General features: G+C 42.2%; 1 protein-coding gene across 3 annotated transcripts in view; it reads right to left on the bottom strand.

Moving 5' to 3' along the window:
• The window catches only part of LOC133650612 (unconventional myosin-XVIIIa-like), a 202,148-nt gene that overhangs the window by 59,754 nt on the left and 128,274 nt on the right, over positions 1 to 14,120 (bottom strand). For all 3 annotated transcript variants that reach the window (XM_062048069.1, XM_062048067.1, XM_062048068.1), the window contains 4 exons: positions 2,660 to 2,803; positions 2,456 to 2,545; positions 2,244 to 2,363; positions 2,052 to 2,166 (listed from right to left, as the gene is read on the bottom strand). In XM_062048069.1, the coding sequence (XP_061904053.1) occupies positions 2,052 to 2,166; positions 2,244 to 2,363; positions 2,456 to 2,545; positions 2,660 to 2,803 (469 nt within the window). The remainder of the gene's footprint in view (positions 1 to 2,051; positions 2,167 to 2,243; positions 2,364 to 2,455; positions 2,546 to 2,659; positions 2,804 to 14,120) is intronic.

The raw sequence follows: 14,120 nt of genomic DNA, 5'->3' as shown, positions 1-14,120 counted from the left end.
ATAATTATTTCTCCCAAAGACCAGGTATAAAACAGGTCTGCCAACGCTGGCTTCTCTGGCGTTGACATCATGTCTATCCCTTTCATCGTCTTTTTGAATAAATCACTTTCCAGGCTCCGCCCCCTGTCATCATTATGTGTTACACCTAAGTTTACAGTGTTGCTGAGCCCGAGGCAAGCAGACGGAAGTTGTGCTGCTGAGGCTGACGATTTTCTGGCAAAACGTGCTGCCAATTGGAATTCATGCGCCCCCTGCATCTGCATATTGTGTCAAGTAATATACATGTTTCCCACTACAAACAATCAACTGTATAATTTTTTAGGTCGTGGGGGTTTTTTGCTGGGAAAGCAAAAGCGCTGCCAGCATGCCTTGTGGCAACTGTTTTTCGTCATCTTCGCACAAATCCATAATCTAGTAAATCATCATTGGATTGCTGGATTATTGTACTCAACTGAAAGAGTGGATTTCTACACATGCGCAGATGCAGGGGGCAGGAACATCAATCAGGAGCACGTCTTGCCAGAACACCGGCAGTATAGGAGAGCATTATTTTTGTTTCAGGTAAAACTATGGGAGAAATGCGGGAATGAGAGGAAAAATACAGGGGTTTCCCGGGGAAATTGGGAGTGTCAACAGGTATGATCTACTGTATGAAGTTTGAACGATAAACTACAGTCACACACAGTTCAGGGTTTACCCCAGATTGCCAATATACTCGTGGCAACTACTAGAGATGATAAAACAGGGTATTAGACGTATAGTATTACAGTTTAAAATGTTCATTATGGTGATTGATTACCAATTCTGAAAAACTCAGTGATATTGCTTACTTCCTGGAGAGGCAGCTGGCGAGTTAATCACTAGCTAAGTTAAATGCTAACACGAATACAAGACACATTTACATCTTTCCCCTGTTACAAACCACACACATTTTTCCTGTTATTAAGTTCCTGTTACAAATAATAACATAAACATAACATAAACATATTTAAAAACGCTAAAAACTGTAATTAAAAATAATACATTTTCAAAAATGGACATTGATTTTCATGTCTGTAAATAGAAAAACTATACCACAGTTATTTTCACAGCAAAATTCTAGTGACTGAGCTGCCAGTTTTTCTCTGTAAAATCTACTGACTTTTTAAATTTATTTACAGTGAATAACATGGCTTTTAAGAAGCCCGAACAATATTGTACGTTTCTTTTGCCAAGGAAAGAATATTGTGTGTGTGTTGCTTATTCACATATATATATAACAAAACTTAGTTAACATGTTTCACTGTGCAGAAAATACTTTTTGAGCACATTCAAAAATACTGTGATAAACTACTCAGTGGCCTAGTGGTTAGAGTGTCCGCCCTGAGATCGGTAGGTTGTGAGTTCAAACCCCAGCCGAGTCATACCAAAGACTATAAAAATGGGACCCATTACCTCCCTGCTTGGCACTCAGCATCAAGGGTTGGAATTGGGGGTTAAATCACCAAAAATGATTCCCGGGTGCGGCACCGCTGCTGCCCACTGCTCCCCTCACCTCCCAGGGGGTGAACAAGGGGATGGATCAAATGCAGAGGACAAATTTCACCACACCTAGTGTGTGTGTGAGACAATCATTGGTACTTTAACTTTAATAATGATAACCGTGATTGTTTTGATCACAACAGCTGTGATATGAACTGTTCATATCTTTACATCCCTAGTCACCACAATGTACAAAAACTCACTGGATACCTTAGGTACACCTGCACTAATAAGATTGAAAGTGTATGCTGTTTTACTGCGCGTGAGTGTTATTTATCATATGTTTATTACTGTCATTATACTTTGAATTGCCCTGCATGCCACACATGTTAGAGTTTGCCTCTCTCATGTGCTGTAAAGGGTAAATCTTAGAAACACACTCCCCATTCAAATGTAAGGATCATACAGCACCTGCAAAGTGCACCTAATGTTCTGATCCGTGGGTATATTAGGGGACTGTACCATTTAAGTTAGAGGCAATAAGGAAATAGAGTTCATGAATTGGCCCTTCTGTTACCACATCAACTGACCAGCATCATCATCATTGTCCAATTCCCCGTTGAGCTCAGATGTTTTCATGAGCCGAGCTTCCATCACCTCCATCTCCTGTGTTTCCAATTGCTTTGTAATGGTCTCCAACTTGACCTGATTCACACAGATTTAAACAACAACAATAAGTGTTTGGGTTAAAGAAGATTTTTCATTTGACTCTGTATATTTGCCTGCAGATCCTTCATGTCTCTCTCCAAGCGTAGTCTCTCCGTGGTCTCGCTCTCCAACAGCTGGGATGCTGACTCACTCGTGCTCCTCTCATCAGCGAGTTCTGCCAACAAGTCTGCAATCTGTCCACAGGCAAGATCAACAACTTACTTTTAGCGCATTTTTTCAGGAGAGAACTCCATCACTTATCGTGCGCGTCATCCTCTCAACTCACCCTGCTCTCCAGACGATCAGTGTTCAGTCTCAGCTCGTTACGCTCTTTTTCCACCTTCTCCAGCTTTGACTTGTGAGTCTGAATCTCGTCCTTAATCAGAGGACATGAAATATGAGGTAGTACAAAAAAATGTCACAGAATAAAAAATGGCATGATGTAACATGCAGGCAATTGCATTTTGCAAGTGGATTAGAATCAGCTCACATCTTTGCTCTTCATCTGGTCCTCAGTGAGCTGAACCCTAACGAGTGGCTGCACTGTGGTGAAGACTTTCCACCATGGCCAGTCCTTCACATTACAGTTTTTCTTGATGTTCTTCTGGATGCAGCGAATTGCTAAATCCTGAATCTGTTGACATAATGTACAAACAAAATCGTAAGTGTTTTTACTTTATTTAAATTGTGTATTTAAACACAACCATTGCTACACACACATTTTGTGTGTGTGACCGTTTTTCTTTCTTCTTTATACGAAAAGGAACCATGTTTGGTAACTCATACACCTCACTTATAAAGTAGGAGAAGCATGTGATTTCTCTTAGTCAATTGGCAAAAAAAAACATAACAATGAAAGTGATATAGTGGTACAATGTGTATGATTCATCCAATGTGTAATTCAAACAGTACTCATAAAACATTATTATTCCACAGAATCGAGTGCCCTAACAAAGAACCCCACGCATTGGTGACTCAAGTCTGTGAAAGAATGACGAATGGTTATTTTAGAGTTAGGACATTATAGACGGATTCCGGCTTCAATCAACTTTTAATTATGTGTGTGGTGATGTTCTTTGTACATAGAATGCACAAAGAACATTGAACAAATGTGAACATGTCTCCTTCCTTCCTCCTATGAAGCATTACACTCCCTGCACTCTCCATTCACTGTTCACATGATAGAATGTTCAAATGCACTGCGTAACAGTGTGTTAAGTAAATCGGTTTTCAGATGGTCGGTGCTTATGAAAGTAAAAGATCCCAACATGAGGCCAAAGAAAGTTAACCTGACTCCCGCCAGATCCTTGTAGTTCGCTGAGCTCTACACAAGGATCTGGGACTTCTCAATAGGAGATGTATTTCAGAAGGTGGAGCCTTGTAAAAAAATCATTGTATGTGATTGGATAAACCACTTGTCCGTTATCTTGAATGGCGTGCTACTTCAACCACTCACATCGAAATCAACCCGTGTCGCTAAAAGAAATCCAAAACAGAACAGCCGACATACTGGATAACGACAGAGCGAAAAGTTAATAAATGCCTTCAAAACCGTTCTCTGTTCATCTTTTAAAGAATGAATATTCAATAGATTGGACAAAACAGTTGCAATAGCAGAATCAATGTCAGCACACGACTCCTCGCTGTGTGCCGCCATTGTTGTTTGAAACAAACAGTCGCTTCGGCGCAACGTCACATCTATGAAATCCCGCCGGCGATCCTGATTGGTACATTATTTTTTGCTATCTTGAAGGAGTTTGCAATGCCCTCGAGCCCAGATCCTTGTGTGGAGCTCAGCGAACTACAAGGATCTGGCGAAAGTCAGGTTAAAAGAAAGTGGCAAGTGCCAACACATTGATAAAGAAGGTGATTAACTTGATTGCATTCAAGGAGTAACTCAACACAAAGTAAGGAGATAGTCTCTGTTACATTTGGATTGTAATGTAAAAGTGCCTATTTAACACGATTTGCAGGGGGAATGGTTTAAGGGAGATACAGTATAGAAAGTAAGTCGGGCCAGTGTGTGTAATAAGTGTGCTTGCTTAGTTTACGATGAAGTTCAAGTGAGTAAGTACACAGATCTAACCATCAACTCTTTATAGTTAAAGGGTCCCACTAATGCTGACAACCTTGGCTCTTATTTTATAGTTATGTACCTAAAAATGAAATCTCCAGGTAAAATTCCCCCCAAACACAGTAGTGATTTTAGGCTTGGTTTCTAACAAATTTCAGCCTATTTTGGAATGACCACTTTAAGCTCCAAAATGTGAGACTGCATCAGCCTGCTGACATCACCTACAGAATGAAGTTTTGGTAGCATATTCATCCTGAATAACGATATTTTCACACATAATTCGAAGGAATTACCAAATATGTCTGCCAGATGCATTGTTGCAGGTTGTAGGAGCAATACAAACAAAGAAGAGGTCAGCCTGCATACATTTACAAATTATAGGAATTTGAGGGAAGTATGGACCTCTCCAGTCTGACTCGTGCACAGTGGGACAGCCCAAGAAAACTAAGTGAATTTGCAGAGATGAGTTCAAAACTTCTGACTTCCAAGAAGGATTTTGATCAAAGTTTAGATGAACATTTTTTTTAAAGACTCATGTCAAATGCGATCCCGAAAATCACCTTCAAGGGGAGAAAGACTTGAGTCAGAACCTGCTGAAAAACAGAGAAATAAGAGCAGATTCGTCGCTCAAAAAACGTGAGAAAAAGAAGGTAAGGCGCTGCTTGACTTGAGTCCAAAGAAAGCATTGGACAAGCGATGAGAAGTCTGAAACATCCACGCCATTTTCAACACTGCCTCAAAGTGCTGTACAATGGGCAGGTTAAAAGATAATACGAGAACCGAGCAAACACAACACAACACAAACAGAGCACAATAAAAAATGAATAAATAAAATAAATAAAACATAAAAACACAAAAACAGGTTCACAGCAGGTGTATTATGGGGCGCCATAGCAGGATGGATATCACTCAGTGTTAAAAGCCATGGAATAAAAGTATGTTTTTAAGAGAGATTTAAAAACAGGAAGAGAGGAGGCCTGTCTAACACTCAGAGGTAGGTTGTTCCAGAGCTTGGGAGCAGCAGCGGTGAAAGCTCTGTCACCTCTAAGCTTCAGCCTTGTGTCAGGGACCGTTAGTAGCAGCTGATCGGCTGACCTTAGGGATCGGGGTGGGGGGGAGTAAGGCTGAAGGAGGTCGGAGAGATATGTTGGAGCGAGGTTGTTTAGACATTTAAAAATAAATAGAAGGAGTTTAAAATTGATTCGGTAGCGCACAGGGAGCCAGTGAAGAGACGCTAATATAGGGATGATGTGCTCACACCTGCGGGTCTGTGTTAGCAGACGAGCAGCAGAGTTCTGCACGAGCTGCAGGCGGGCGAGGGAGGCCTGGCCAATGCCTACATACAGGGCATTGCAGTAGTCAAGACGAGTCGAGATAAAGGTGTGGATTCATTTCTCGAGATCATGTCCTGATAGAAGCGGTTTCACTTTCGCTATTTGGCGTAATTGATAAAAGCTTTTTTGTACGACACTGCGTATTTGTTTTTCGAATTTAAAATCTGAGTCAAACTTTACCCCCAGGTTTGTGACACAGTCGCTGAGATACGGGGTCAGAGTGACGAGGTCAACGTTGGGGGAGGGAGAGCGACTTGGGCCAAACAACATAACTTCTGTTTTGTCTTCATTTAGGCTCAGGAAGTTAGCTAAAAGCCAGGCTTTGATGTCGTGCAGGCAGTCAATGAGACGTTGAACTGTGTTATTTTGTGCCATAGGAAAATAGATCTGGCAATCTTTGGCATAAAAATGAAATGCAATACCGTACTTCCTAAAAACAGAACCAAGGGGGAGAAGGTAAAGCGCAAATAAGATTGGGGCAAGGATTGAGCCCTGGGGGACTCCATGTGGTAAAAGAGCTGTGGAAGACATAAAACTGTCTATTTTTAGTACACAAAAACTCCTGTCGGTTAGGTACGACCGGAACCAGTTGAGGGCGGCGCCCTTAATGCCCACACAGTTCTCAAGACGAGTGATTAAGGTGGCGTGGTCGACGGTGTCGAACGCAGCAGACAGATCTAAAAGCACCAGGACAACATATTTACCAGAATCAGTTGACAGGAGGATATCGTTAAAAACTTTTAGAAGCGCTGACTCTGTGTGGAGGGCTTTAAAACCGGACTGGAACAGCTCAGTGATACCATTATCCTCTAAGAAGGGCAACAACTGACTGTAGACAACCTTTTCTAATATTTTGGATTTTGCATTTTCTCTCTGCTCTCCTACACTCGCTCGCGCCTGGCAGCACGAGTGACTTCATTCATCCAGGGTTGAGGCGTGGCTTTAGAGCGGCGGCACTTGAAAGGAGCAATCCTGTCCAGTGTTTGTAAACAAATAGAGTTGAACCCAGAAACCAACTCTTCAGTATTCAGACATACAGAGGCTGCAGAGTTATCATCACAAAGAGTTGAAAAAATTGAGGAGAACAGAGCAGGAGACGAAGAATTAAACATGCGAGAGCGTTGCGGTGGAGCGCACAATTTAGCCGGACACTGAGTGGGAATATCAAACAGGATCGGCATATGATCAGAGAACACAGCGTCGCAAATGTCCAATTTAAAAACACACAAACCATACGAGAGCACAAACTCGAGTGTATGCCCGCGTTCATGTGTGGAACCACACACAGACTGTACAAAGTTAAATGAGTCAATTACATTCAGGAGGCTCCTGGAAAGCGACTCGTCTGGACAGCAGGTGTGAATATTAAAATCACCAACAATAAGGACACGATCATATTTGGGCAAGATTTCAGCCAGAAATTCAGAAAAGTCAGTTATAAAGTCTTTATGGTACTTGGGTGGTCGATAGACGACGGCACACTGGACGACATCAGAAAGACCCAGTTCAAACATGCATAGTTCGAAGCTTGAAAAGGAGGATTGCAGGCGGATCTGATGGCATTTAAAGTCATTTTTTAAAAACGACTGCTAATCCCCCTCCTTTTCAACCAGACGACCGCGGAGAATTAATGTAATAACACTCCGGAGGCAAAAGTTTATTAAGAGGAGCGGACTCACCGGCTCTCAGCCATGTCTCCGTCACACAGAGAAAGTCATGTCCGCGGGAAGTGAAGACATCCTTCAAGATAAACGTTTTGTTTGTCAAAGATCTTGCGTTCACAAGACCGAAACTGGCGGGGGCCAGCACGTCCAGGGCCGCAGCTAATTCGGGTAGGGCCCGACACAGAGCCCGCAGGTGGCGGGAATCCACCCGCGCCTCCGGGGGAGGGGAAGGCAGGATCGACGGCGGCAAGCCTCTTCCTCCAAACCAACGATAGGAACAAGCCAGGAACCGATGGGATCCAGCGAGGGTGGGTGCAGGAGGAGACCGGATACCGCACCATTCCTCCTTCGGGAAGCCACGGGAAGCCGGTCCAGGAGTGCCCTAACTTTCACCAGCTGGCCGCCACGTTTGCCGCGGCGCCGGTGACACTTCCGCCGGGGGAGAGGAGCCAGGAGGCGGGAAAGAAAGGCAGGAATCCGGCCAGGTGAGAAAGCTGACTGGGACGTCGAAAAACCAATGTCGAAGTTGATCATATCCGTGGGAGAGGGGCAAAGACCCAACAGCGTTTGGCGGTCATACACAAGCAGTGAGCTGACAGAGACGAAAATAGGCGCAAACAGCACAAAAATGAACAGGGCTGACAGCGAGAGACGGCAGGCCGAAGTACATACTGGTGCCGTCTTGGAAAATAGGCGTGTCCAAAAAAAACTTCCAAAGTTCGACGAGTCACACGGTCCACAGGAAGTTGCACCTTGCCCAACACCAGGGGGAGCTCCACAAACCACGTTAAACCCAGATTCCGATCTAACAAAGGTATTAACTCATTCTCCTTCTATGCCACATCAATATGGAATGCACTCCCAACAGGTGTAAAAGAAAGTGCATCGCTATCCTCCTTCAAAACCGCACTAAAACAACACCTCCAGGCAACTTTAACCCTAGACTAACACCCTCCCCCCTCCACATCCCACCTCCCCGGATTGTAAATAATCAAATGTAGATACTTGTTCTTATGCTTTCCGAACTCACTATGTTCACTGCTCACTGTACATATCCTACCAAGTCAGACCTACACTGTTTCGATGTCCATTTCTCAGATGATGCAATTGTTGATGACTGAAGTGCTGATATCAACCAAACCTAACACCCCCCCCCCCTCCACATCCCACCCCCCGGATTGTAAATAATATAAATAATTCCATGTATATACTCTGATGATTAACTTGTGTGACGACTGTATTATGCTTATAGTATATATTTGTACCATGAATTGATTTACGTGGACCCCGACTTAAACAAGTTGAAAAACTTATTCGGGTGTTACCACTTAGTGGTCAATTGTACGGAATATGTACTGTACTGTGCAATCTACTAATAAAAGTTTCAATCAATCAAAACAAAAAGCCTCCACTGTTTGATTTAGTACCAATAGGTAAGAAAAGTTGGTTTTGCATAATAAAGACCCTTTAAAACAGTGGTCCCCAACCTTTTTGTAGCTGCGGTACCGGTCCGCGGACCGGTGGTTGGGGATCACTGCTTTAAAAGACAAGTTTGGTTGGTAATTTTACCAGGAAAACAGAAAATTCAAAAATTATATGTAGATTTAGCAGCATAACACAAAAACAAATTGCCGTAGTCAGAGTATTTAGCATGCATTGTATATAAAAACAGATATTTATAAAGTTGAATGAACCCTTGGTAATTTGTTGCCTCAATCACCTCCTGCTACCTTACTGCAGGTAACCGCTACATGAAAAACATTGAATGAATCACTGTGTTTTATTGCTAGCAGCGATCCAAGGGCTTGCCAGCCTCCTGCTGAGAATTTCAGCCAAGTGTGTTCCAAGGCTGGAAGCTAATTTCTGATTAATTAAATCAAACACGTTGGCAGCTCATTCTAAGTATTACACGATTTCCATGCTGCTTATGCATGAGGCTCTTGAGCAGCGGCAGATTACGGGAAAACCCAATTAGAGCAACACAATTCTCAGCATCAGGTACATAGCACCCTGAAGGTACTCCCTATGACCAATTAGGATTCGTCACACTGAGGGAACCTCACATGGAGGAAAATGCATTTCCAATTCCTGACAGAGGATTTGAATAAGCCTCACTTGTCAGAGCTGGTCTGAAATGATTGGAAAACAAACAAATAATTGTAATACATGAGCACCGTGTATAAACATTTTAGCATCCGTATTACATTAAGACAATGTGACAGCCGTGAAGGCAAATTACACCGTCAAGACAAATGCATTAGAGCTAAAGATGTGTTTAAGGTCTGTGTGCATACAGCCATGTTTGTATGCGAGTGAAACTCCTTATAGCTGTTACTGCTGACACCTTAATCCCATTAGGGAGATAATCATATTCATAATTTTAAAGGATTATCTCCATACACTAATGTTGGACAAGAGGGCCTGACTAACTCTCTTTATAGTTCATCCCAAAGTAGTTTCATGTGTATGAGGTCACGACTATCAGGTTCTTTCACACCAAATAGTCCCACTGCGTCGTTATAGACACTGTATTGTAAATATTGTTGCATTGTAAATATTTATTTTGGACATGTTAAAAAAAAAGAAGAAGAAAAAGAAAACCAAAACAAAACAAAAAAAACAACAATGCTTAATAAACAAAAATAATACAAGAAAAAACAACATAGTGATGTTTCAAACATTTTCACATTCTAACATTTGGTAAGGAGAGGGACCTTTCCAAAACTTGACTGAATAGAATTGTCTTGATGAGATGAATACATAATAACGGTAAACAAAGGGGCCTAGCCAACTTGTGAGTGATTTATTAATTGATTAGGTCGTATATTTCGAGACTTGTCTATGGTGCATACCTCAGCTTTTTGGATGGCATTAAAAATCAAAGCAAATGATAACCTCTTTTAACCCCATTTACTTCAGTTCAGTGGCGTGTCTAGGGGGTGGCACGTACCACCTCAAGAATCGTATAGGCCATCCAGGAGCCACCCCACTCCGAGGTGGAACGATTTAAAGCATACGAATGTAGTAGGACAGCGGCCGGTGCGTACATATCCTGCAGGTGGTGGTCGTGTGCTGAATCTGGTGATGTGACGTCACGAGATGTGTCGGGTAATGGAGGGGGCATTTCTGCAAAGCGCGTACCGAGGCTTGGGAGAAGCCGTAAATGATGCCTGGTTGTACCACGTATCCGCTTTGGGACGTGATTCCGATATTGCGAAGAGATTTGACAAAATATAAACCGCTGAAACTCCAAAATTAAAATGTAGGCTTCTGAGAGTTGCATTGTGTTTGTAATCTGGATAGAGAGGAAAAATTATTTTATTTAAATGCCAAAAGAATAAAATATATTGAGAGCATGATATTACGTTTGACAGCAAACTTAATCCATGCTGTCTACTGCATCGTGAGCAGTATGACTAACACAAAATTGAAACAAAACAATATATATATGCTAAATTTGAAGTGTCATCATGGCAATTCTCTGGTAGTGTCATGTTCTACGCGCTTGTCTTTTGTGCCACATAATGTGGGTTCGATTCTCGGCAGCATCATTATTATTTAACGTTAGCAATTGTCTTGCAGGAAGATTCACTCCATACTCCATAAGCTACTTTAACAGCTGCCCCTTGGGTAAACTGACAGTTTTATGGGTGTCACCAGTGCAGAACTAGGTGCTCCTCCTGTGCCACCCCTAAAAAAAAGGTCTGGACACGCCACTGCTTCAGCTGCATATTGGGTCTCATTCAAATCAATCGGCAAAAGACCGTAAATCTACACCCTTGCACTTTCCGGGTTATGAGTGAGGTCATAGGTCGACAGGTGAATCAGCACAGCATTTGCAGAAATGCTATTGATATAACGGACTTCCATGGTGATGAGAGAGCTGGGCGGGAGGGCAACACTCTCAATTTACTGGTCGATCTACACTCCTACTCTCACCTACGGTTACATGCTTTAAAAGGGGACTGCACTTTTTGTTGGAAATTTGCCCATCAACTACAATTCCTATGTGAGACAAGAACACACGTCTTTCCATTTTCGATGCATTTTATGTATTGAAAAACTGATAGTAAATGGCGGCTAACTATGTAGATAATGGTTTAACGATCTATTCCACCTATAAAAGCCTTCTAAAAAGCTCATCCAACGTTTTAGATCCATGCTGTAAGTATATAATGTATGTATCGGTTATAACAGGCACATTCATTATAACATGTAATATTTACAGTATTTTGGTCATTTTAAGCATTACCCTAACTTATTTCCTGGGTGCATTGATGTCACAGAACACACAGCAATGAACGCTACCTCCTTCTAACTTTGTGAGAGCCATGGAGCATTATTATGTAGCACTATTGCTACACAATTCACTATAAAGGGGATGGGTCAAATGCAGAGGACAAATTTCCCCACACTTAGTGTGTGTAAAACAATCATTGGTACTTTAGCTTAACTTAAAGGCTTACTGAAAAGATTTTTTTTTATTTAAACGGGGATAGCAGATCCATTCTATGTGTCATACATGATCATTTCGCGATATTGCCATATTTTTGCTGAAAGGATTTAGTAGAGAACAACGACGATAAAGTTCGCAACTTTTGGTCGCTGATAAAAAAAAGCCTTGCCTATACCGGAAGTAGCGTGACGTCACAGGAGGAAGGATTCCTCAAAATTCCCAGTTGTTTACAATGGAGCGAGAGAGATTCGGACAGAGAAAGTGACGATTACCCCATTAATTTGAGCGAGGATGAAAGATTCGTGGATGAGGAACGTTAGAGTAAAGGACTAGAGAGGCAGTGCAGGGTGTATCTTTTTTCGCTCTGACCGTAACTTAGGTACAAGGTCTCATTGGATTCCACACACTCTCTTTTTTCTATTGTGGATCACGGATTTGTATTTTAAACCACCTCGGATACTATATCCTCTTGAAAATGAGAGTCGAGAACGTGAAATGGACATTCACAGTGACTTTTATCTCCACGACAATACATCGGCGAAGCTCTTTAGCTACTGAGCTAACGTGATAGCATCTGGCTCAAATGCAGATAAAAACAAAATAAATAAATCCCTGACTGGAAGGATAGACAGAAGATCAACAATACTATTAAACCATGGACATGTAACTACACGGTTAATAATTCTCAGCCTGGCAAAGCTTAACAATGCTGTTGCTAACGACGCTGAAGCTAACTTAGCAACTTAGCAACCGGACTTCACAGAGCTATGATAAAAACATTAGCGCTCCACCTACGCCAGCCAGCCCTCATCCGCTCATCAACACCCGTGCTCACCTGCGTTCCAGCGATCGACGGCGCGACGAAGGATCACAGATGTCTGCTATCCAAGTAAGTCCTCTTTGTTGTGTTGCTACAGCCAGCCGCTAATACACCGATCCCACCTACAACTTTCTTCTTTGCAATCTCCATTGTTCATTAAACAAATTGCAAAAGATTCACTAACACAGATGTCCAGAATACAGTGGAATTGTTCGATGAAAACAGAGCAGTTTGTATGGTGACACATTGGGTACGAATACTTCCGTTGCCGTCGTGACGTCACGCGCATACGTCATCATACATAGACGTTTCCAACCGGAAGTTTAGTGGGAAATTTAAAATTGCACTTTATAAGTTAACCCGGCCGTATTGGCACGTGTTGCAATGTTAAGATTTCATCATTAATATATAAACTATCAGACTGCGAGGTCGGTAGTAGTGGGTTTCAGTAGGCCTTTAACTTTAACTACGTAAAACAGTGACTTACAATGTCTGCTCTCACTGGGATACCGATTGATGGGATGTTGTATCTTTCGGCACAGGGGCTCTCCTTCTGCTGGTAAATTTAGAATGCTCCTCACTTCTCAGTTAAAAAATGTTTCCTGATATTGTGATGGTCTTATGCTGCTTTCCACTTGTCGGGAGCCAAGGCCTTCCACTATACAGGTGAGATGCATGATTTATAATCTAGCTTTAACTTTTCACAACTCAAAGGCAATACTGCAGCAGCTAAGATCCTTCTTCTTGCACCCAACGTTATTAGCAGCTAGAGCTAGCGAGTAGCTGGCTACCCGCTACTGGTCGGAGATGTAGTGTGTGCAAAGCAATGTGCAAGAGAAGTTGTTCTTCTATGTTAGCTCCTACAATAACAGTGTTGCTATAGCTTGGTTAATATGCATACATCATGAAAATATAGCATTGTTGGCAGGTTTTTTTTAGAGCGCTTTAGAGGCGAAATAAATTAATCACAATTACCTGCATTGTTAGCTGCCTTATACTACCATTTTTTCACTATTTAGAATGCACAGAAAAGGAAAAGACATGTGTGGTCTTGTCTCACATAGGGATGGTGAATGATGGGCAACATTAAGAAAAAAAGTGCAATTTTCCCTTAAAAGACTGCTTTAGGTACAAATGTTGTGAAGAACACAATGTTGAAAGAGGATGTTGATGCTTGTACTTTATAGTTGGATGAATGTGTTTCCGCCGTAGTCTTTCTGTCTTATCCGGATCTCAATACAAATACTACGTGAAACAGGTTTAGTGTATGTTTGTCGGGTACCTGAAGGACAAAACTCAGTGCAGTCGCTGAAGTGCCGTGTTTGCCCTTGACGGTTGAACAAGAACAAAAACAAGATGTGATTTTGTCAGTTCATGTCACATGGGATGGCACAGCTTTGCATGCTTAACATGCCAGAAAAAATCAATCAGCGGACCTTCTGTCACATCCTCATCCATCAAGCAGCCAGTTTTCCATAGGGACACTAACATCTACAACACCTGCCACCTGGATTGTTCAGACACTGGCATGGGCCACTGAGGCAATATCAATATTCCCTCGAGGGACAATAGGTTAACAGCAAGGGCGCAAGAGAATGCTATT

This window comes from Entelurus aequoreus, linkage group LG05, assembly GCF_033978785.1.
Source record: "Entelurus aequoreus isolate RoL-2023_Sb linkage group LG05, RoL_Eaeq_v1.1, whole genome shotgun sequence".
Classification (NCBI taxonomy): domain Eukaryota; kingdom Metazoa; phylum Chordata; class Actinopteri; order Syngnathiformes; family Syngnathidae; genus Entelurus; species Entelurus aequoreus.
This window is presented reverse-complemented; position numbering and strand designations above follow the sequence as displayed.